The sequence below is a fragment of the Solea senegalensis genome, linkage group LG8 (genome assembly GCF_019176455.1).
Source record: "Solea senegalensis isolate Sse05_10M linkage group LG8, IFAPA_SoseM_1, whole genome shotgun sequence".
Classification (NCBI taxonomy): domain Eukaryota; kingdom Metazoa; phylum Chordata; class Actinopteri; order Pleuronectiformes; family Soleidae; genus Solea; species Solea senegalensis.
In genome coordinates, this window is record NC_058028.1 from 14,564,701 (window position 1) to 14,589,415 (window position 24,715).

A 24,715-nucleotide genomic window follows, 5' to 3' on the forward strand; every position below is an offset into this window, starting at 1 on the left:
TTTCTCACATCTCATTTGGTTCATGAGGAGTTCCCAGTGACAAGGGTAAACTACTGGCAGTCTCTATATTATGTCACCCCCTAGTGGAGGGTGGTAATAGTAAAGGGGTAAAAGAAAACACTTACACAGTTCCAGCCATGAGCCTGTTTTATATCCTGTTTGCTGACAGATTCCTTACAGAGGATATAACCTGACATCAGAGGTTATATGTATTCAATAAGACATCTGATGGTATATGAGCACACTTTTATTTCCAGGATCTAGTAACTGGAAATAAAGGTCTTTTCTCTTCATTCCCAGAATATCCTCAAACTACCAACAAGCATATTGAGTTGTTCACTGAATGTTGCGCCATTCATCAAGTTGACTGGTGTAGAATACTAGAGGTAGAAGTTAAAATGGTTCATTCTCAGCATTTACAGGCACCTTCGGTGTAGAGGAGTCCATTTTGGTTCAGGTCCCTGACAGGTCAGCTGTTGTAATTTGAGCCATACTTGAGTTGTCATATCTGGGAAACAAGGGTTAATCGTCTCTGTCTGCAAAGAAACCAGTCTGACAGGTGGGAAAGTGCTACAGCAGACACACCCGTTTCTGTGATGAAAAGAATGAAGGACTGAAAGAATGGAGACCAGAAGTAGGAGGTGTTAACTAGGAAGGGGGGTAGCTAGATCTACCTGTAGTTACTTAGGTGGTCAGTTTATGAAGTTAAGAAGAAAGGAGAAGAGACCAATGCTCTGTGACTTGGGAAAACACTTGGATGTGAAACGTCTCGTATTGTCTTCTCTCCACTCTCTTAAGCTCTGAGAATGATGAATGGGAACCGTGACTCAGTAAGTTCTTCTTTTGTTCATCTCTTTCTTGGCCCCTGGATTTCTCTTGGTTTCCTCAGCTTCCATTATTTGATAATCAAGCTCTTTTTGTGTGAACACTCACCTGATTCTTTGTTCGCTCTGTTTGAGTTTCATTGTTGCACCTTGAGTTTCAGTTTGTCCCTGGTGTCTGACAGCAGGTGCAAAGGGAATTCGAATGTTGGTTTTGAAACTGTTATTACCTCCACTAACAAGGTTATGTTTTGACTGTGTTCATTTTTCTGGGAGCGCCATAACTCAAAGGGTCATGGGTTGTGATTCAGTTTTTTATTTGATTTATGTGGTTGACTGGATACGAATGACCACCTGACTGTGTTGGCACTGTGAGAAACCTAGCAGCCTTGCAGAGGATTGCTCAGTGTTTTCTCTTGTAACACGGTTAAAACGGGGTACCCTGTATTTTATAGTACCTTTTAAATACTTAACTGGAGTCTCTTTAGTTGTTGTGTAGATTTAGGTATATCTTTTTGTTAATCATAGTTTACATTTAACGTCTCATCTTCTATAGAAAAAGATTTTCAACTTTTGTTGAAAATCATTTTACCATATTAACCATAATTAATCCTAATTAGTCACTCACCACATAAATGATAGAGGCTGGTTACTTATCCAAACTGAGTTTCTGAAGGGCGAAGGGGTCTTTTGTAAAATTCTGACAAAAATGTAAAATTTGAGATTGTATAAATAAACAGGAATATTTAGGGTCCGAGCACTGAGTGGTGCAGACGCCCTATTGTATCCACTCGGATTATTCTGCACACTTCTGAGGGCCTGACTTTGCATGAAAATCTCACCAAACCTGATGTGCACAATCATGACCTGCAACAACTGTGCAGTTCGACTGAAACTATTCAGGGATGACTTTTCTTGGGTTGTCGAAAAAGCGTTACACAAAATTAGCAAATTTGGTTTTTAACCATAATTCCCGCAACATTCATCAGATCACACTTAAACTCACTCTGGCAAGTCTTAAGTCTGTCTAGGATCCATTCAGAACATGGGACACCACTCACTGCTCCACCTACTGGAAAGGAAAGGATAGTTATTATCGTTATAGAACTGAAATTGCACAACAAAATTCCGAAAAAGGTCTGATGGAGGGTTTGATCGGAATCGCTGCAACTAAGTGCACCGCCACAAGGGACCAACCTAACTTGATTTACAGGAAGTACACATTCAGTGACAAACATCATTTCTACATTTGCTAAAGGGAACATTAACGTTTATAAAGTTTTAATTTCAGGTTGTAGTGTCAAATGTATTGATTGAGTTAAGCAATAACTTTTAAAGGCCATCCATGCGAGGCCGGATGTTTCAGTTGTCTCAGTATTTTTCTACGACGATGGCCAAAAGGCAAGCTAGTAGTTGAGATGTTCTATATGTACAGGAGTGAAATATGATAAACCTGCCCCAGTACAACTCAGCCATTTTACTTCATGTATATGGTCTGTATGCTGCCTATAGAGCATTTTGAAACTTGATCTTGAAAGCCATTCAGTTGGTCTTATGAAAGACCTTTTGTGATGAATCCACCTATAACCTTGTTACTCTTAACTCCACAGATGAATTATTCTATATTATTTTGTTGTTATCAGAACAATGTAAATGGGTTTATTGTCACTTCCAAATAAATATTCAGCGTGAATCGAGGCAAAATACTGTCACTCGTGTATCAGACATAAGATCGATACGCAGCAGATAGCAAGATAGCTAATGTTTTTTAATTAGAAATGTGAAAAGCTTCTGAATTTAAACAGGTGAAAGTGCTTACGTTACATGGTGGATGAAGAAGGGCCACAACAGCCATGGAGAAACTCTGATCATTGTTTTTTTTGGAACTGAATCAGTTATCACTATTCTTGGTGAGCTGATGGTGCTGATATTGTGAAGTTACTGGAATGTAAAGGACAATTACCCTGAAATGTAAAGTATAGTGCAAACATTTATCTATTTATTTATTTATTTTTAACTAAACAGATAGTTGTCAATGATTTGTCACTTCTGGAAAGTCCTACATGAGACTGCGAGCAGCTGGTACGACAACATTGTACCCAAACAGGTTTAGTCACACAACAGAATGCTTCCTGGAACTTCCAGATCACAAGTTAGTTCTCATCATGCCTCAACAAAAACAGCACTGTAATACATATTCACATGTAACCGCACGTATAAATATAGACCCCTGCGAACCTCATTACATTACATTACTTGTCATTTTTAGCATGTGGAGGATAAAGTGGTAGAAGATTGATGGATGAATAGACTTTTAATAAAACACTGTTTTCAAAAATATATGTAAAAAAAATATAACCTTGTTAGCTTTCTGTAACACAGTTACTTGAAACAAATGGAAAAGGCTACATTGTCTTGGCAACCAAAAACATTGATTTTTTTTGCCTTCCTGTCTATTGTTTAGCACATAAACATGTGTCTATTAAGTATAGCAGTGTCTTATATGTGAGGCAAATGGGCGACACTCAGTCTTGTCACAATAAAGAATTCATTTTTCTTTTATTCTGTCTTACTTCACCTCACAGAAGGACGCGCCACCTCCTTACAACTCTGTTATCGTGCACACCCTGCCCCCCCTCAAGCCCTATGAGGAGGTAGTATATGGTGTTGGCCCAGGCCTGACGCCGCCCAGTCAGCCATACTATATCCCCCGATATCCATCACCTGTGGTTGTGGCCCCAGTCACACAGCCTGGTGAGTAATATAATACAGTGAAACCAATGAAACAAGCGCTTTAAGGTTTATCTGTGTGTGCTTGTGTATAAGTTTGTGTTCCGCCTGTGTTCAGCCTCCAGCAATAAGAGGAAGAGATGCTGTCAGAACAATGCCCGGTGTTACGGAGGGTCAGGGGGTGTCATACTCGTGCTCGCTCTGCTGGCACTAGCCATCTGGATTGGAGGTACACTGATTTTATTTTCGCACAGATTACTGGACACGGTCATTAATATTCATTTACTGTGGTACTTATTCAGGACAATTGTACCTGCATGCAAAGCCTATGTTTGGTTTTGCCCTTGTGGCTCCTTAATGAGTAAAATATAACTAGGCATTAAAGTAGTTTTTTAATAGTTAATTAGATAATAGTTCAAACAAACCATCTTAATACAGTGAAGGATGCAGAGGAGAGTAAAATGCGTGTACCTGTTGTTAGTTAATTAGTTACTAGTGGTTTTAGTAGGTTCATTATCATTATCCAGCTCTGCACCAAATTTTCAGATAAAACCATTCTACGTGTCCTGATTTTTCTTATATAATATAGAGCTATTATTTTTAAGAAAGTCACTTCTGTATTCACCTCCTTTATTATATATATATTCACCCTCTTCTAAATTTAATAGATTTCTCCTTGGTTCATTTTGAGTATTCATCCTAACAACAGCATAATTGTCCATGGTGGAGATAATATGTCAGACTCTGTGCACCCATACTCATAAACATCCACTGTACCCTAACAACAGTTCGCTACGGCACCAGGCTGGCAACGGCAGCGATCCTCCACGATGAGGATGAATACTACGTAGATGACGAGCCAGAGAAGAATTATGACATCTGCCCCAACAGTACTATCTACTGTGATGGGATAGAAGACTGTGAACAAGGCTCCGACGAAACAACCTGCGGTAAGTTGGCACATTCACACCTAAAGATTAAAACCACACAAGGACTGGAAGAAATTGTGATCAGAGGACAAAAAGATACTATACTAATAATAATAATAATAATAATAACAATAATAATAATAATAACCTGTTTAGGTGCATTGTTGAGGTTTCGTAAAAGGGTCTGAAAATCAAACTCAATTTTGTAAAATCAATAAAAAACACGCCTGTTTTTAAGTCTTGCAATGTGACGCTTTTAATTTCTTTTCACTTTTTTATTCTTACTTACACACAGACCAAAGACACAACATCACAACAATGTTGCATTCAACAATGTATCCCTAAATGGACGCCATGTAAATGCTCCTCTGTCTTCTTGTCTTCCTTAGTGAGGTTCAGTGAAGACAACGGTCTGGAGATCAAGACAAATGAAGATAGCCGCTTCCTCCCTGTGTGTTTCAAAGGCTGGAACCAGGCATTTTCTGAGAAGACCTGCACTCAGCTCGGCTTCAGAACGTAAGCAATCACCACTCTTTAAACTACTAATAAACTAACCTTCAGATAAAAGGTGTTAGAAATGTTAGAGCACTAACATTTCATCCCTTAAGCATCGAGGCACCATTCACTCCAATCACTCATGTGTAGCTCGTCCTATGATCAAGCAATTTAGATGGTGGCTTCAATCTCCAGCCTGTGATTTACCGGATGAGATCCATCCAATTAATCCTCACCTGCTGCTCTGAGTTTAGGGTTGTATTGATTCTCCACACGCTCCTCTTGGTTAGCTCAGTGTGACAGAACTAGAATCCGTTTCCTGACACACTCACACATAATGTGTGTGTGTGTGTGCATTTCTTTTAACTGCCTTTGTCTCTATCTCCAGGTCCTTTCTTACCAAAGCAAAGATAACCGAGACGACCACTGGTGTAACATTGATCGACACTGACGTGTACTCACCTGTGCCTATGCAGGGTCTGGTAAAAGTCAGGTATAAATTCTAATCTTTTTTTCTTTTTTGTTTCACACAGAGCTCACACATTTAATCTGTGACCATTCCAATCCCAGTTTATTATGGATTCAGTCTCATTGTTATTTGGAAATATCTGTGAAATCATTTTAAATATAACACCCACAGATGTAACATATTTGTACTGCTTGTAATGTTACAAAGACTCAAATGAATAACAAGCTTTTTTATGTTTTGTTTTGGCATCACACAGTTCTTCCTGTCCAGACCAGAAGACTGTCTCCCTGCAGTGTGTGGGTAAGGAGCCTCCATCTGCTCCTGCAGTCATGTGTCATACCCATGCTGTCTCTCTTTCGTTTTGTGTGTTTCTCTCACACACAGTACCAGTGACATACTGTACGCATCAATCCCTTTTAGCACCCCAACAACACAACATGAGCAGTTGATCATTATCTCTTCACATGAGTGTAGAGAGCTTTTAATGTTAACTCTGAATGAACTATTTCATTGAAATGCACATATTGAATCATAGCTCAACACCATGTAAAGGATGTTTGAACTTCTTGGACTTGATTGTCTTTTGTTTGTTTTTTTTCCCCCAGACTGTGGTAAGCAGCAGTCTACATCCCGAATCATTGGAGGCAGTGTAGCCAAGACTGGTCAGTGGCCTTGGCAGATGACCCTCCACTTCAGAGGATCCCACGTCTGCGGTGGGGTCCTGATCTCTCCTGATTATGTACTGACTGCTGCCCACTGTTTCCCAAAGTGAGTGACACACAAAATGTCTCCTTGCAAACCTTTTCCACTGTTGATATTCCCCCCCCCCGTTGCTTTCCACTGAAGAGTCTTTGTCTGTGTTGCAGAAGCGCCCCCTTCACACAGTCGGCACGGGCCTGGACAGTGTATGCTGGAGTGGTGTCTCTGAACAATCTACCTCAGCCTTATCAGGTTCAGAAGATTCTGCTTAGTGAGAAATACAACAACAAGACTAACGACCACGATGTAGCTCTGCTCAAACTCAAAACTTCGGTTTCTTTCACTGGTTAGTAACAAAATCATTTGTTATGTAATATGTTAAAGGGGACATATTATACCCTATTTCCCCCATTAAAATAGTTCCGTGGTGTCCTAATGAACATGTCAGTGACATGCTTTGGTCAAAATACCATAAGGATGAAGAATCATAGTAGTTCAATAACCCTGCTAAACCCGCCCCTTTCAGAACGCTCGGTGCTCGGCTGATCGCCAGCGGCGCGCTGAATAAACTGTATGTTGCTGTAATGTGGTTAGCACTCTCGGCTCTGTAGTAAGAAGACCCGGCTTCGAGCCCCGGTTGTAACAAGGGCCTTTCTGCATAGAATTCTCCCTGTGTGTGTGCGTGGGTTTTCTCCAGGTTCTCATGCAATATGGGGATTAGGTCAATTAGACACTCTAAATTGACTGTAGGTGTGAGGGAATGGTATGTGGCCCTGTGATGGACTGGCAAACTGTCCAGGGTGTGTCAGCTGAGATTGGCACAGCACCCTCCTGTGGAGGATAAAGCGGTATAAAATGGATGGATGTTAAAATAATGTTTCAAAATACGTTCACGTTATATACAATATGTTAATATTGTAAATATTCATTCATTATAAATATGAATATTGAATCATGTGTCAAATGTTATATTAGCATAGTGTGGCCAGGTCAGTGACTGAAAGGCCTTATTGGATCTAGAGAGAAGAGAAGAGTCTGCACTTGTTTAATGTTTCTTTTTTGTGTGTGTTATTCAGACAAAGTTCAGCCAATTTGTTTACCGAATTCTGGACAGAAATTTAACCAGGGAACACAGTGCTGGACCTCTGGCTTTGGTGTCACTGATGTAGGAAAAGGTAAGCTGAGACACTGGATCCCCGGTGTAATTTTGTTTTACTTATTTATTTATTTATTTATTTATTTATTATTTCGACTGAGTTCGCAGAAGCTGCTAATTTCAGTCTGTAGTCCCTTGGCAGGTGACAGACAATGCATAGAGAATGTAACCACTAAATGCAACAATTGACATAATTAGAAAATTCATGCATAATTAATTGAAGAGCAGTTCATAAAAGGGCAGTGGCAGTAAAATGCAATAGGCAAGCTAATGTAAACTGCTGGTGTTAAGTGCTTTGTGCAGTAGGCCCTTGTTTGTTTACAGCATTGTTACTGGATAGATAAGTGCATTTATTAAACAGAAAGGACAATTAGACAAGATCAGAATACCTTTTCATTCTGTCTAATGTCTGTCTTTCTCCGTGGATCAGCAAATTCAGTTTTAAACATCTGTGGTGCGATTAGGCAGGATTCCAAAAACTGATGTTACTTCTCTATATACCAAGGTTGATGGAGAATGAGAACGAACATAGCAAAGCAAACCGTATGGCAGATGCTAAGCTTTAGAACTGCTGCAATGGCAATCAGCGAATTGTATTTTCACACTCAATGTGAAACTTTAAGCCTCGACTTTGCCACATTTCAGAACCTTGATAGAAAAATCCATAAACTAATTGTCTGTCTATTTCAGGCACTATCTCCAAGGACCTGATGGAAGTGTCTGTGGACCTCATCGGCAGACAAGTGTGTAACAGTCCCAGTGTGTACAGTGGCCGTGTGACAAACAACATGATCTGTGCTGGGCACCTGGCTGGAGGCAGAGATTCCTGTCAGGTGAGCTGTCGATGTCAAGGCACAGGTTTACAGTCATAAGATGGACTTTCTGCTTCTGGCATACAGAAAAATATGTAGTGGAAACTTCTTTTTAAAGTATGAAATACTCATTCCAGGGTGACAGTGGTGGACCACTGGTATGTCAGACAGATAGTCGTTGGTACCTGGTGGGAATCACAAGTTGGGGAATTGGCTGTGGACAAGCAAACTACCCTGGTGTTTATACCAATGTCAGAAGTGTTCTCCCTTGGGTCTATAGCAAGATGCAGGTAAGAAAATAAATAGAGCAGATGTGCCTCTTTTCCACCAACAGACAACGACAAATAAAGAACCCCATTAGTTGTTGATGTAGGGGGACATTTTGTCGACTCTTCAGTTTGTTATTGTTATATTTGTGCAGGAATTTTTTGCCTCCATTCAGGTTTTTCTTTTTATCCACAAATCAAAAACACACATTTAACCAGGTGTTTAAAATCCCCAATGGTCCCTTTACAGAACTGACAGAAACCACAGCTGGGTCAAATAGGACCAGTTCAAGAACGACAGCTAACATGGTGGAAAAGAAGTGCATAAATAGAGAATAAATCATGTTCAGTGCCAAGTCTGAATATTGATGATGAGTACTGTAGGGTTTTGCCACCATCTTAACTCTTTTACCTTTGCCTCCTTTTTACAGCAAGAGAGATTGTGATGTGGCTTAATCTGCTGCGGGTTCTCTGCTTTAAACTCCTCCCCCCCATGCGCTGCTGACTCCAGCACTGTGAAGTTGTCAAAGATGAACGAGCTGACGAAGAGATGCTACCGACAGACTGTAAATCGCTCGTAAATTTGACAACAGGTCTTCTCCATCATCTACAGTGCATTCACCCTCTGTCCACACAGCTGTTGTGTGAACTACTCTATACTTAATCCCTACTAATCAAGCAATAACTTTAAAGATGTTCATCCTTTTGTCACTTGGGATATGAGTCATACACTATGCCAATGTTTACCTCCAGTACATGTTAATAATGGTTGTGTTCTGTGCCAGTGAAACAGTCCATTGCACTGTGATCTCATTGGGTTTGAGAATGATGCTGTTTGAGGTGGATTTACGATTGTAGAGGTGTGTTGTTGCCTCAGGGACACATCTCAGGTGAAGACAAATAAGGCAAATAGGGCACTTTATGTATATAGTCACTTTATGAAGGATGAAAGTGTGAGCGTGTGCACCAGAACCACCTCATATATATACATATATATAAATATATATATGTATATATACTCGCACTGTGAAATGTGTCTGAAACCTCTTATTCTCACATCGTATGTGAACGTGTACGTTCTCATTGTGTGATGTTTTTGTGGACTGGCCATGTTGTCTCGCAGATTTTTTTTTAAACACTGTACATAATTAAAAATAAAAAAAATTTAAAATACCCAATGAGTTTGCATGATCTTCCCGTACGTGCGCGGGTTTTCTCCAGGTCGTCTGGGTTCTCCACTTTCTTCCCACTGTCCAAATTACCCGAAGGTGTTTTTGTCTCTGTGTTCCTGCCTGTGATGGACTGGCAACCCGTCTGGGGTGTGACCCCGCCTTTTGACATATGTCACACTGAGATTGGCGCCAGCGCCCCCTGTGACCCTCCTGTTGAGGATAAAGCGGTAGAAGATGGGCAAGTGAGTGAAATACCTAATGATTATCTATTCATGATTCGAAATCCACCCATTCATCCTAGCGCTTTTCCCTCCACATAGGTCACAGGCGGGGCGCTGCTGCCAATCCCAGCTGACAAACGGCCAAAAGGTTCACCCAGGACAGGTCGCCAGTCCATCACAGGGACACATAGAGACAAACAAGTGTGTCCAATTTGTTCCCCTCACTTGGTCAAATGAAGAGTAAACTTAAATCAATGACAATGCTGCTCTTTAATGTTTAATTCACATTACATTACAGAGGTGGATTCAGTTTTCCTCATAAAACTTATAATTGGCACAGTCAATTATATCTGGAAATTAGTAAAAAAAAAAAACACAAACAAACAAAAAAAAACAACCTGTAGCTTTGTTGGGTGACTTAGTCCAAAAGGAATAATATAGCAAACAAAAAGATTAAAACCTGTATTAATTCACTTCCAGTTACATTCCACTTGTTCCACTGTCAGTCACACGTGAGGCTGGTGTGATGCTGGCCTGTGTGTGTGTGTGAGCGAGAGAGGGAGAGAGAGAGAGAGAGGGAGAGATGGGGCAGAAGGAGCAAACAGAGAGAGGGGTTGAGTGCACTGACTGAATCAGCTGTCACTCCACGACTCACACTGTACTGTTGCCTGTCACGTGTCTGTTCCCGGATAGATGTGAGAAGTGACTGCACATATTGACAGATGAAAACATTTGGACCGAGAGTCTGATTTAAATACCCTGAGAAGAAGAAAAAGAAGATCTCAGTTTGTTTGGTTAAAAAGGTTCCGTTGGAGAAAACCACAGGTAAGTGGAAGAGCGCGCATGCATTATGTGTTCTGTGTTTTGCTGCTTATTTTATATATATATATATATACTATATACATATATGTATATATACATATGCTACTATTTCTCCCATCCATCATCAGGATGGATCTTTAAAGCCACCAAAGACGGACTGGATGTTTTTTAATCTGAATTCGTGCGGGTTTCCGCAGGATTATGCGGGAAAACCAACACAAACAAAATCAATCCAATCAGCAATAATCATGTAAATGACGGATTTTCACAGAATCAGTCTAAAGATGATTTCATTTACTGGCAGGAATGATGTTATTCTACAGTCTCTATACCATGAGGGCGTGTCTGTGTTGACAGTGACAAACGAACGCAACCACATCACTTTTGCGAGTGTAAAATCAAATAAACTGACGTCATGGACGATGTCACTGCCTTTAATTTAAAACTCCATTATTATGATGGCCAGGGTGGATTAGATCATTAGAAATGAACATATTCCAGGGACAGGCTCAGCTCATGGTTTGGAAACAAAGTAATTGAGTCAAGGTTGAGATGCTCTGGTCACGTGCACAGCGGGGGACAGTGATTGTGCTGCACTAAAGATGGAGAGCTGGAGGAGGAAGAGGATGAGGACCACAGGAGAAGGTCCGTGGGTGGATGATGTGAAGGAGGACATGAGAGGACAGTTTAAGTGGAACAGGAGAGGACACAAGGGAAGAGAAGACAAGATGGAGGCAGATGATCCGCTGTGGCGACTCCCTAAAGGGAGAAGCTGAGAGAAGAAGAAGAAGAAGATTGTGATCCACAGGTTGAAGCACGCGCGTGGATGAACCGAATAATTATGTCGTAGTAACAAGCAGCGTGTGCGTGTTTGTGCTCAGCTGAATTTGAACCTCACGAAGACTCCTGACAAATATTGTGATTTCAGAGTCTATAGTGCCACACCCCTCCCTCGTGTTTTCATGTGTTTCATCATCACCTTCATCACCATCATCCCTGTCATTTTCAGTCGGAGACGGTCGGCACAGGGGGATTCAGTAAACGGACACTATGGAACGATGCACAGTGTTGCCATGGTGATCTAACATCGTTATGTTGGCAATTCCGGTGTTTTTCCACAAGACCTGTGTGGCGTGACCTATTCCCTCTTCTGCTGCTGCTGCTGCTGCTGCTGCCCTATATATTGTTGATTAATGGTCACTATACTATACTGATGTCCTCTATAGGACATGGCTGCATGTTATATAGGAGGACATTGGCAAAATCATACATGTCAATATAAACACACACACACACATTTGAAGAGCACAGTGTGTGTCATTTTCGCTTAGTCTGAAATAAAAAAAAACAACCCACACTAATTGAGATTGCAGTTTTTCATGTGGTGCCTTGAGCACTTTCAAATTGCCTTTCTTTTCTTTTTTTAAATATTCTGCTTATTTTATGTTGGGAATGTCGTACGAAAGACGTTGTTCTTTCATGGTATCTCCTCTGCATGCCCTTCACCGTGAGTGTAGGTATGTGTAAATCCTTAGTGCTGTTCTGTGTAGTAGAGTGAGTAATGGATAAGTTAGTGTTGATGAGAGAGAGAGAGAGAGAGAGAGAGAGAGAGAGACAGACAGACAGACAGACAGACAGAGAGACAGACAGACAGAGACAGACAGACACCACCAGAGACACCACCAGCTTACAGCCTGATGGATGTTAGATAGTCTGAAGGGCTCCGGTGTCTCCCAGATGGCAGGAAGAAGCTGTGTAAAGAGGCTGTGTGAGGGATGGGTGGGGTCACTCGTAATACCCGTGGCTTTGTCAGGGATAAGTGAGGGGCAAATGTCTTGGAGGGAGGGAGGGAGTGGAGTGGAGTGAAGCACATGTGTGAGGCTCATTTTGCAAACCATCTGAAATCATCAATGCTGCAGGACCCAGGGATCCAGTTATAATGTAACACATTCCCTAGAGCCTTTCCCAAACCTTATCAATCCCAAATAAGGGCCTATCCCTAACCTTAACCCAATTCTAACCCTAAAACCAGACCTTAAACCTGAAAAGCCCCAGAAAAATGTCACGCACACACACACACACTACATAGAAAAAAAATCCCCACTCGCCCAGTTGGGCGGTCTTTGTGTTTCTTCCATGCATAGAAAAAACTGTTTATAAAATCATTTATAAAATGTGGTCTGAATGGCATTTTGAATTGACTGAGCTTGGCCTTTGACCCCAGACTATGTTTGGTTTAGTGGAGGTTGTTCAGTGAGCCACTTAACCCTGAACACTACTCTCTATGCTCTTAACAAGTCTTCTAAAGTGAAGAGACACGAAAGGATAAACAAAGTGTCTCCATCCACCAGCCATCGGCAGCAGCTTCTTCTTTCCCTGTCTCACACTGATAGAGCTGCATATCTATTCACTGCACTGCATTTCTAAACATAGTGTAAGGGGCAAGAAGGTGTCGTACCTCATGCACTATAATATTTACATTACTGTATTTGGAAGTTATTCTTCTTTCTAGAGACTATGATTGAATGGGATTATGATGAAAGAAGATGTGGAGGTTAATAGGAGGAAGGTTAATGAAGGCTACGTTACCCAAGGCGTCAGACATCACGAATGACAAGCAATTACATAAAAAAAACAATATGTTTCCAGATCTAGGTCACAGTCAGGGCTTTGCTGTTGCATATCCTGTCACAGATAATTGAAAGCAATTATGTAATAACTCAGGTGACCGATTTAAGTCAGTGACAACCGAATATTTGAAAACAACTGATTCAGACTCGGGTGACGATAGGTTTAGTTCGTCCTGCGACTGAGATGGCTCCGTGTTTGTTTGTTTGTTTACTTGACTGATCAGAATTTGAATGATGCAAAAAAACAAAACAATGATTCGTCTGTGAGGACGTGCAGAGGTGACTGTGAAAAGGTGCAAACTCGACTGCACCATATCCTTTCTCTGTCCAACATGGCACAGGTTTCATTTTATTTGGTTGTTATGCAGTTGTCAATCTCGTGCCGCGTGATGTCACAAACGTCCTCGTCCGTCTGCATAAAGACTCACCAATCAAACACGTGGACGACTTATGTTTATGTACCTCTGCTGATGTCGGTAATTGAGTCTGTTCGTTTAAGTGCATTAAATCCAGGACAACTGATAAAGATGAGTATCAGTGAACAGCTAAAAGCTGGACTTAAACGGACCCAGTCCATGAGGGAGCAAATCAGTGACTGGACGGAAATAAATGTCATTTATAGGTTATGTACGTTGTGTGGACTCTTGGAAATAAAGCCGAGAAGAAAGTAAATATTGACTTATTCAACTTGATCCTCAACCATTGATCTTCTGTTCAAATATTCCAGGAACAGATCTTAAAGGTTGTGAACATTTTCTTTTTGACATTTTATTGATAGTCATTTATTTATTTATTGACAGAATACAATACAGCATTTTATGTCCACCTTTTAAATGACTTCATTTTAGCTTTATAGAATATCACTGTAGAAGTATACATCGCTCTATATCAACATTTTTACTTTCTGAATATCTTTCTTGTGATATCATGATGAAATATTGTGTTTTCATTTTTATCTCACATTGCCCACAAACTTGACCTTCTGACCCCTCCTGACCAGACTAGACTTCATTTGACTTTGGTATGTGTGGTCTTTACCATAGCACAGAACGCTTTTATACTCATGGTGTTTGTTTCATATTTGTTTTTTTATTTTTTTATCCCAGCATCACACCGTAGCTGACACTTCTTGATGAGCACACATTTGCAAAGTGAAGGAGGCAGCTGAGGGGAATGTCATTAGATCTGTGGCATGGCATCGCAGTGTGTATCAAATTTCATCCCTAAGTTGCCTTAAGTTTCACTTAAAACCATGAATGTCAACCTCAAGATGGCGCCACAGTGATGCCACGTGAAAATAGGTCAAGGTTGTGTGATGTCCACAGGGAGGCGGGAGTAATCTCTCTGCCAGAAAAAGAGAACATGTACAGTGTGCCGGTGCTGAACATGGATTGTAATGGAAGATAAAAACGATACTATAGTCTCCCAGGGTTTGGACAGTGCTGTGTGGTTTGATTTTCCCTTTTAGACAATCATATGTCTGCTTATTCTGTTTATTTTGTTATCATATGGGTGGTTGTTCTCAGCACTAATTGTTATTTTCATATATACAGGACTTTAATACTATTTTCACAATCCATTCGTCATTGTCAGAAAATGTCAATCAGTGTTTCCCGATCAAAAATAATAATCATCTGTTGCACCCCTACACATAACATCACTGTTTTTCTTTCATTCTCTCTCTCCCTCTTTATTACTCTCCATCAACAGTTGCCATGGAGACCGTTTTACTCTTCCTCTCGTCTCTCTTGGTTTGTGTGGCCGGTAAGAGCACCTCTATTACTCAAACACAGAAAAAGTCCTGCACAGTGGCGTGACATGCGACATGGACACGGGGACATTTTAAAATAAATGCACAGTAAATATATTTCTAAATGACATTAAGAGACACGGTGTTATTGGGGGGGAAAGAACATCAGTGTGAGAGCTGTTGCACCTGAATATGTCAGTTGTGTAAAAGCTCAGGATTCGGCGAACCGTGGTCTCCTGGGAACAGTCCTAACAGCAGCTGCACATTCACACATACCAAATGTCCACAGGGTGGCAGTGTAGAGGCAGGTGACGTTACAGGAAAAGACACTCTGTTTTGTGAGGACCCGTGAAACCCCATCATTTACTGCTTTGGGGTTTACCTGTGGTTTTCACAGAGCGTGCGAGGTCCGTCTACAGTGTGTGATTAAATGTAAGACACATTAACGTACCGCTGTCACACTCTGTGCTCTGCTGCAAATGTTCCTATGAAACCTGGGGTCAGTGTCAGGTCAAATACAGACAGGTACATGGAAGATTGTTGTGAATATTTCGCTGTCTGATTTTCCTCTCTTGTTTTTCCCCTGTCACCCTCTGACTCAAAGCTGTAACAGAGCCCAGTATACAGGGTGAGTAACATTTAATGTCAAACTCAAGTCCTTGAAGTTGATCAGTGTGTTTGCAGATGAGATGAATGATGAATGATGAAGCGTCTCTCTACAATGAACTTTTGTAGATGAATGAAGATTACCGGGGCGTGGGCTCTTTACACTTGTATAGAGACTTGTATAGAGTGACATAAATACTAATGAGACTATCTATTTACAGTATAACACAATGCCAATAAGAAACTGAGGTAATGAGGAATAAAATGGATTAATACAGTTGATATTAGACAAATGAACAATTCTGGATCAGTAAAACTGAAGCATGTGGTCCCGATTATTAAAACAATGACAGAAGACAAAACTAATTCTCGATCTGTTGTCAATGTTGTTATGTTTGTTTGTGTTCGAGTTAAACTGCTTCGTTGCACCTAAACATTTGGTGCTGATTTCACTCGTCGCAAACACTCTCTGCTCTGAAAAGTCAGATGTCAGATTTCTCAGTGGCTGGAGTTTAGTGTCGATTAAGCTGCAGATGATTGTACGAGGAGGCACATGATGACGCAGTAGATGCTGTTTTCTTGGTCCATTCCGACTGTTGTCATGTTGTTCAATCGTCATTTCAAATAATCACTGGCCAGAAAGCAAGATTTCAAAATACCATTTCAAAACAAGACTTCACTAAATTGTGAAAAAGAGGAAGTAAAAAAAGAGGAGAGCTGGTATGTTAAATGCCCAAGCTAAGGGTTTGGGTTAGGGTTAGAGGAATTGACCTATATTATATTGTCCTATAATATCCTAAAGATTCCTGCTATTTTACAGATGGCCCGGTGAAAGAAGAAAACCCATTTGAATACGGTGAGTTCATAAAAGTTGTTGCTTTTGGCTTAAACCTTTGTCAGGACACAGTGACTCCTGCTGCACATAAAGACACTGACTGTTTCTAATGTTCATTCATTTCACACCAATCTCTTCTGTAGACTATGAGACTCTCAGGATTTGGGGACTGGTATTAGCTGTGATTCTTTTCACACTGGGCATTCTTCTAATCCTCAGTAAGTTAATGACACTGTGAGTGTGTGTGTGTACAAATCTATAAAACCTATTGTTTACATTCTAAATTGTCTAAATGGCAACTTGTGTGTTTACTTTTACAGGTCGGCGATGCCACTGCAATAAGCGCAGGTATGTCGATCTCTGAAAATGGAGACAGAGATGTGTCTTTTGTCGTATGTAATTTGGTTACCATGACAACACACTTACATACTCTCTCTCAGGAACACTGGAGACGAGGAGGCGCAGGAGGAGAACCCGATTGTCTCCAACGGTAAGATGCATGTTTTCACCTGTGGCTACACAGGTCCTGTGCTCATATACAGTGGATCAGTGATCAGCTCAGACTCAGTAAAGTGTGTGTAGTGTATTGTTTATTTTTATCTGCGGTCACTCCCACATATGCTCCTCCTTGTCTTAAACCGTTCTCCGTACGATCAAACGTGAGCTAGAGTCTGATCGAAAACAGATCTATCTAAAAACAGAACTCATTCATTCACCTTTTTAGGGCCATGTGCTTGAATGACGCATCCACCATAGACACAACCTTCTCCCACTTTTATAATATAATGCATTATATGGGTGTTGAGTTAAAAAAAAAAAAATGGAAGCAGGGGTGGGATTGCATAAGTCTTCTTCTGACTCTTTTTTGCAAATTTGTCAACTAATGTTTAATCGATGTTTGTCATTTCTTGTTGACTCCAAATTTAAATAAATAGAAATTGAGCAGTTAAATGTTATCAATGTTCAGCTCCATCTCTTTGCAAACTGAATTGTATTATGTGACGTCACATTGAAAAAAGGACTGGTGTGTTAAATGAGTTGTTGAAATGCTGTGCATCAGCCTGGCAAATGGGCGAATGAGTGAGTGAAGTGGAGAATAGCAGACAAACAAGTATAAGATGAATTTACCCTCGCCCCTTTTCTTCTGCAGCAGCAGCTGCCAAAGAGACGACAGCAGAGATGTGAGGCGACGCCGCGGGATCAGATCTGACATGATGCTCTTTTATTTGATATACAGCCACTGTAACAACACTATAACATTTTTGTAACTGGTTATTTGACAGCGTAAGAGATAAGGTATCCTGTGTGTTTAGAGGTGTAATGTATAGATTATTGTTCTTGAGTCTTGAAGACAAACCTTTAACCTGTTGTGCCCTTGTCGTGACCGTGTCAGTCCCTCGCTTGTCTCGTCCGTCGTTGCTGTGCCTTTGTGTGATTGTCGCTCGCTGTTCTTTCTTGTGTCATTCCAAACGCCTGGAGGTTTTAGGATTTTGTCAGTTGACCTGCATGGAGAACAAGTATACACTATATACAAGTACAGATTAACGTACGTCTTTGAATGTCTGGGTGTGTGTGTGAATGTGGACTCTACAATGAAAACGCAAAGAGCCTTATATCAGACAATCTCCATTGCCACAGCTCTTGGACTGAGCACATGGATGCGTTTGCAGGAATCTGCTTGAAGTGTTTTTTAATAACTACAGTCATGGGAGCTCCTGCGTCAGCTGTCTCACTGCCACTGGCTCCGCCAGGATTAACCAGTCTTCTGCACACTATGATTAGTTTCCCCTGTCCACACTCACTATAGTGCCACAAATCTGTGAAGCCATGCAGGGTCTGTTTCGTGTTTGCTGTCTTCATACTTTGAACAATCACACGTGTAGTACTAGAGTCTGAGGGGAATACAACTCACAATTCACGTGATATACTGTATATTTTAACTACATTATTAATAGAGGCCTATAAGAAATGAGAGATTGAGGATGAGAGAACAAATGAGTCGCCCTGTCAGGCTCTCAGCAGCGTTGGGTCCGAGTGAACTGGTTTTAAAAGACAACTGCTGTACAAGTACATGCTCTGTTCAGTCAATGCATGACCACTTGTTGTGTAGCAAACTGTTGTGCTTTTGGCATAAATAAATCAAAGTATGTCCAAACACGAAAGAATGTCTTTTCTGCGTTCACTAAGATAAAAACGAAATTTGACGAAAACAGTCGAACATTGGCACGCGAATGGCCCAAAGTTTTATTAAACAAAGGTAATACATACAAGTGGTGCCAAACAGCTCGGTAGTACCCCCCAAGGTGAAACCATGTAGAACAAAGCCAAAACTAATGGCTCTTTTCCACTACATGGTCCCAGTGTGACTCGACTCGCCTCGGCACGATTATTTTGCTTTTCCATTAGTGATAGAACCTGATACGTTTAAGCGAGCTGAGGCGATACTATACATGACGTCGTCAGCCTGCCGGCCACTGATTAGTCAAAGTGTTGTCGCTGGAAAAGACATGAGCAAGACATCCGGATTTCATCATCAACGATCAACAGGTCTCACAGATTCAAAAGGAAGTGGCCGCAGGAACCATCAACCACAAAACAGGAAGTGCTCTTTATCTTTGCTGTACATTGATCGATCGGCTCGAAACTTCATACGTGACCCTGGACATGTCTACGAACATGACCTTCACCCAACAGGAACCCAACAGCCATTTTCAATTTAGCCCCGTTTTGCCCCTGTAACTTTGCCATACATGGACGATCTGCTCAAAACTTCATATGTGAGACAATAAACATGGCTGAGTTTTGAGGTTTTCATTTTGGACGATAAAGATCTGGATCTGGATCTGGGACTGTGTCGTGCACCTGTAGGGCCTAGAAAGTTGGGTAGTGTGCTATCAATGTCAGTCAAGGTTATGAATCAGTAACTTTTTGCTGTGATTTCAAGGGTTGGCAAATTTTCTCTTTATTGGCATCAGAGTCCAACATTTATGAGACGTATATGGCTGTGGGTGTGGAGGTGTGCTGTGTGTGTGTGTGTGTGTGTCTGGGGGGGTGTGGAAGTCTGTGGAGTGGGCGTTTTATCTGCACCTGTCCCACACTGAGTGTGGGCCACACGCACACATACGGACACCTGCACAGAGGTAATACCGTGCCTTCAGCAGCTCAGGTGAGTCGCTTACTGTTTTCATCAACCTAGAAAATGGATGCACTTTAGAAGTCAATATGTTGTGTTTATGTCAGTTTGTGAAAAAATAAAATAAAATATCTGCTGTTGGATCATATCACAGGAACAGTGTTAACGTGTTCGTTAAGGAGACATCTTTTTATTTCATGTGTGCGTTTCTGTGTTCTGAGATTGAAACTACTGTTTTATCAAATAAATATAAAAGCACATGTGATTCAGTTAGTGTAAAAGTAGGTTTAGAGGACAGACAGTAAAGCATCAGTGTTGTGCTACTGTATTACCAACAGCTGAATAAATCCTAAATTAGTGATCCACTTTCGAGGTGATTATACGTCAGAATTATATGGGTATCAATTATTGTATTATTAGGTAGCCGCCACGGTAGATATAGCTACTCTTTGTTGCTCCATCTATAACCTCTATCAGACTGTGCAAGGTTCAAGGTTAATGAATATTGGTGCTGTAATATATTAATGAGTAACTGTCCGGTTTGCCCTTACACTCAGTGGTGCATTGAAAAAGCCAACGCACACGATAAAGGAAAGCAACAAACCACAGTGGTACACAAGTGAGGACAGAGAGGGAAATGTTTCATCTGTTAATCCCTGAAAGTTAATGATTGTAGGTCGAGAGATGTGAATCATATAAGGGGCCTGAGTGAGTGAGAATCAATTATGCTCTTAAAGTTCTCAGTGTAGATCAAAGCTGTTCAGTCTGCAGCAGAGACGCACACCAAGGCACTTTGCAAAGGACACATAGAGTTTCTGAGCCTCTCAGCCACCTTTCATTTAAACCGGATTAGCCGATTTTAAAGCCAGTTTTATTAAAACGTGAAAGAAACACATGCAACATCTATGACCTTCAGACAATGTTTGAATGCCTTTGACTGCCATTATTTAAAACAATAAAGGGCATGCTTAAATCATTTAAAACAACAGACGTTGATGAATGACCAGCTGGCAGCTGTGATGTTATTGTTAACACTGTTTGTATAATGTCCCTGCAGTTTTGTCGACTGACCACACAAACACACACAGGCGAGGCCAAGATGTCGTCCCCTAAAGGTCAGTTACACACAGCTGATGTATCCTATAGCCACTTTGACCTGACATCTTTTTAATGACCGGTGTTTACAGGCTCACGGTGTGTTCTCGCTCAACACGAACGTGTTCATCTCACACCTGCGAAACACAACGCTGACTTATTAACTCGTCAGAGCGTGACCGAGAGGGAGAATCAAACACGGCCCTGTAGCGGCACAGTGTCGTCTCATCTTCTCACCTTTCAGTGTTCTGCAGCAACACTCATTGTTGATGTTCACTTTTCCAAAAACCACAATGAGCTGCAGGCACAGAAACTTCATTCTGACACAAGTGACAGGAGGTGTAATCCAGTTTATGAATGTTTAATGAAGAAAAGGGTTTAAAACTATAACTATGTACGCTGCCTGAGTATGTTAATGTCACTATGTGGAAATTAAATTTGAGAGAGCAAAAAAATCAATAAATGATTAATTATGAATGCATATTTAACTGTACTAACATGTTACATTGTGCCTCTTACAGGTGGTATAGTGATACGCACACACATATATATGTATACAGTGTTTAATATAGAGACACACAGGCTTGTTTGTATTAACTTTGTATAAATCCATCCCAGACGATCCAGAGATAACACGCTGGTTTCTGTATGACTGGATCTGACAGGATTTCCTCTCTGCCCACAGGTGTTGACATTGATCCTGATGCTGACTTTGTCTATGGTGAGTAGATGCAACAGAAAATGGTATCGAAAATAAGATTGGGAAATAAGAAGAGGGACAAGAGAAATGAGGGCCATAATCTCATGTGCTGCTAATATACATATAATATGTATATAATATACATATTATATGTGCTGCTGACAATATCTCATGTGATTTTTCTTTTTACAGATTACTACACACTGCGTGTTGGAGGGCTGGTGTTTGCTGGTGTCATTGTGGTCCTTTCCTTCTTTCTGTTGGCAGGTAAGTCAACAGCCACACATCCACTCTGTGTACCCTTGTGCATGTTTGTATGTTGTAGTTGTCGCCTCTTTTGGACTTTTTTCTGACATAAACACTGACCTTGTCAGGACCAGTAGCCCTTGTGGAGACCAAAACCTGGTCCTATTGAGGCAGAACCTGAATTCTGGGGAACTTTAGGACTTTTAGGACAACATGACTAATAATAAGGACACGGAAGCCCGTGCTTTGTATACATGAGGCTGAAATGTATTTCAGCTCCCACCACCCACTGTGTACAGCAGCGTTGTTCAGAAAGTGACTAATTTTTTTTCCACAACAATTTTGAGCTTTAAGAAGAAATAATCGCTCAATCATCTCTTCTTCTTCTTCTTCTTCTTCTAAAGGCAACAAGCTCACCAGATGTGGCAAATCCAAGGTAAGAGAACTCTGGTGTCAAACAGCTGCATTTAAATATGGTTATATAGTGACATCTGCTGGTCACCGCGAGACCATGCACAAACGATTTCTTAAAAGGTGGTGTTAAATTTAAACATTGTCAAGTTCTCATTCATGAAAATAACCCCAACTCTTTTGTCTTCAGCCAAAACGCGTCCAGGAGGAGTAAAGAAGAGGAGCGCTGCAATGTGCCACAGTATTGCCGACTGTTGTGTGTGTTTAAAATATAAGAGTTTTATATTAAAACGGTGTGTGTAGCCCTGCTATATTTGTTTGCTTTTTGTTTGTCCTGAATCATGAGGTTTCTAATATATTTTGCAAAAAAAAAAGGCAACACCTGATATCTACAAATTCCATGTTGTCATTTTCGGTGAAAATCACATCAGTTTCACCTTCATGTAGGGTAATAAAAGGCTGAATATGGATTAAATGCACCAAAATATTAAGTTTTACATAATGTATGTACCATATATTCATTTTATTTTGATTTAATGTTTTGATTTTATTTTATTTTTTACTGTTATTTACAGATTCAATGTTTTTTTGGCCATATATATCAAAACAAACACTTTTGCACACCTTTGAAATGGTGTGCATTATCATCCTAAATGATTTTAATTGCAACATCATGATGGATTATCAAGATATAATTTTAATTTCCAATCACAGTTTCGCATTGCATTTAACAGTTTTATTGACCAAACTGTTGGACCTTTTTCACTTGACTGACCAGAGGAATTGAGGTTATAGTGTTAAACATTTTTGGAGTCATGTTGTAGGAAAATTCATGTTTTGAATTGATGTATAGAACCTTTATTATCAGTGCACATCAGGTATACAATGAAATTGCTTCGCTTCTCCGGCCAGTGCAGCAGTAAGTATAAATACATAACAAATAAATTAAGAATAAAATAGAATAAATAAAACTAAACTAAAAGGGATTTTAAAAAGCAATATATAATATAGAAAGAAAAAAAGGAAGAAAGTGTGTGCCTCAATTCAATTGGTTTGTGTTTATAAAATGGGCTGTACTACAGTTCCTTGGGCTTGCTGTAACACAACCAAACAGTAGGGGGCGCCATGAGACTATCATGACCTCAGGAAAGAAGAGGAAGTTCATGGTGCAAGGAAGGAAGGACGGACGGACGGAAGCTGCTGAAGAAGAGAGGGAAATCAAACGTCTTTGCAAAAAAACGAGGGAAACTAGAAGTAGGTGGAAACTCAACTCGCTGCAATGATGGACGTTTTTGAAAGATATTGACTTATTCTATCGTGAAGTTTTAGATTATTAGACCGTTGTCTGATAACAATAACACTGAAGGTCCGTGTTTCCCCCACAAACTTTTAAAAAAAGAAATATATATATATAGATCCACTTTTAACGATTACAAACAATCGCGACCCTGTTTACAGTATAGTTTAGTAGTTCCTAAGTGTGGAAATGGCTTATTATAATAACCTTTTAACGTAATAAACTAAAACTAAGAAGAAAAGTCTTTGTTCATAGACTTTAAAAAATAAGCTAATTTATTTGGTGACTCAAGACAAAAACATCAGAAAGTCCCACAATAAGACAGAATATATAGGAGTAATATAAGAATAATAGTAGGAGTGTTTTGAATGTATTACTGCAGCAAAACGATTTTGAATAAATATCTAATTGCGATTCCTTTGACCGGGATTGTGAGATGATTAGCAATATCAGAATGACACTGAAGTTAGCTTCTGATTCGTCACTTAAGGGTAAAGTTAAGTGTTCAAACAGGACAAACAGTCCTGCAGCGCGTAACATTTAGTGAAAACAGTTTAGGTAAGATATTTACTTTGCCTGCTATTGTATTTGTGAAACTTTTATTTTATTATTGAAAATGCTAAAGTGGAGATTTCACCGTTTTTGTTAGATTTTTACATCACTATTCTCATTTTCATTCAAAAAAACACATTTAAAACGATTACTGTGTGATATTTGTACAGATATGTGAGAAACAAAGACGTTCTCTTCAGTCTGTAGAATAACATGTGTATAGGTCAAGACAATAATTCATCTAAAATGATATTTTGACACACATTTTGGCTTTAAAAATATTGCAGTAGGCTCTATTGCGATTCCCATAGAATTTTGATTGATTATTCAGCCCTATGCAGCGCGCACACACAAACACACAGGTCCTTTCCTGTCATGTACCACATGGGAAGCAACACAACCATAGAGGGGGGGAGAAGCAACAAAGGTTGCAGGAAGGACCTCAGTCATGCATCAGAAAGTTACATTAACTCACTCATACTCAAACAGGACGTCCTGTTTTGCTTTCACGTCAGAGTCAGGGAAGAAGCGACCACTGTGTTTTTTCTGCTCTAGCACAGATGACAAAGCACATTAATCATGCTGCCAGAAAAGTGTGTCTGATTAATCATCTCTGTATAAATAAGTCATTACAGCGGGAGACAGGAGCTGTCAGCTGAGTGAGTCCCAAGGACTCTTCCATTCAGGCTCCTGAATCTGCGGGAAAATGAGGGACTGGGCTGTAAAAGTTACTGCAGCAAGCTGCCAAGTGCTGGGAGCCAGGCGGTTTTACCGGTTTGATCCCTCAGGGCTCAGGTCACCTGCTTTCATGAGGGCTTCAGTTGAGGTAAGCATGAGAAGCCCTTCATCACACAGTTCACTAGAGCTG

At 40.4% G+C, this 24,715-nt stretch overlaps 2 protein-coding genes across 3 annotated transcripts; both read left to right on the plus strand.

The window, feature by feature from the left end:
* Positions 1 to 656: 656 nt before the first annotated feature.
* On the plus strand, positions 657 to 9,551 carry tmprss13a (transmembrane serine protease 13a). Its single transcript, XM_044032729.1, has 13 exons — positions 657 to 830; positions 3,407 to 3,575; positions 3,670 to 3,780; positions 4,340 to 4,501; positions 4,870 to 4,996; positions 5,364 to 5,468; positions 5,701 to 5,744; positions 6,050 to 6,212; positions 6,311 to 6,489; positions 7,220 to 7,318; positions 7,990 to 8,132; positions 8,249 to 8,401; positions 8,809 to 9,551. Exons 1-13 carry the CDS (start codon positions 807 to 809, stop codon positions 8,821 to 8,823), a joined length of 1,494 nt encoding a protein of 497 aa, XP_043888664.1. The 5' UTR covers positions 657 to 806; the 3' UTR covers positions 8,824 to 9,551.
* A 789-nt stretch (positions 9,552 to 10,340) lies between these two features.
* On the plus strand, positions 10,341 to 18,575 carry fxyd6 (FXYD domain containing ion transport regulator 6). 2 transcript variants are annotated; one of them, XM_044032730.1, is made up of 8 exons: positions 10,341 to 10,595; positions 14,933 to 14,986; positions 15,577 to 15,600; positions 16,399 to 16,434; positions 16,557 to 16,631; positions 16,734 to 16,761; positions 16,854 to 16,903; positions 17,564 to 18,575. In XM_044032730.1, exons 2-8 carry the CDS (start codon positions 14,938 to 14,940, stop codon positions 17,596 to 17,598), a joined length of 297 nt encoding a protein of 98 aa, XP_043888665.1. In that variant the 5' UTR covers positions 10,341 to 10,595; positions 14,933 to 14,937; the 3' UTR covers positions 17,599 to 18,575. The 2 variants fall into 2 exon arrangements, with proteins under 2 accessions (XP_043888665.1, XP_043888666.1); XM_044032731.1 differs by having other exon boundaries at positions 17,567 to 18,575.
* Positions 18,576 to 24,715: the final 6,140 nt, after the last annotated feature.

Bases quoted from the DNA above. Each gene is read 5' to 3' on its own strand.
- tmprss13a (XM_044032729.1), top strand. From the start codon at position 807: ATGATGAATGGGAACCGTGACTCA. The intron at 3,576-3,669 runs GTGAGTAATATA...GCCTGTGTTCAG, and splicing joins GGCCCCAGTCACACAGCCTG to CCTCCAGCAATAAGAGGAAG. The intron at 6,490-7,219 runs GTTAGTAACAAA...TGTGTTATTCAG, and splicing joins AACTTCGGTTTCTTTCACTG to ACAAAGTTCAGCCAATTTGT.
- fxyd6 (XM_044032730.1), top strand. From the start codon at position 14,938: ATGGAGACCGTTTTACTCTTCCTCTCGTCTCTCTTGGTTTGTGTGGCC. The intron at 14,987-15,576 runs GTAAGAGCACCT...TCTGACTCAAAG, and splicing joins TCTCTTGGTTTGTGTGGCCG to CTGTAACAGAGCCCAGTATA. The intron at 16,435-16,556 runs GTGAGTTCATAA...TCTCTTCTGTAG, and splicing joins AGAAAACCCATTTGAATACG to ACTATGAGACTCTCAGGATT.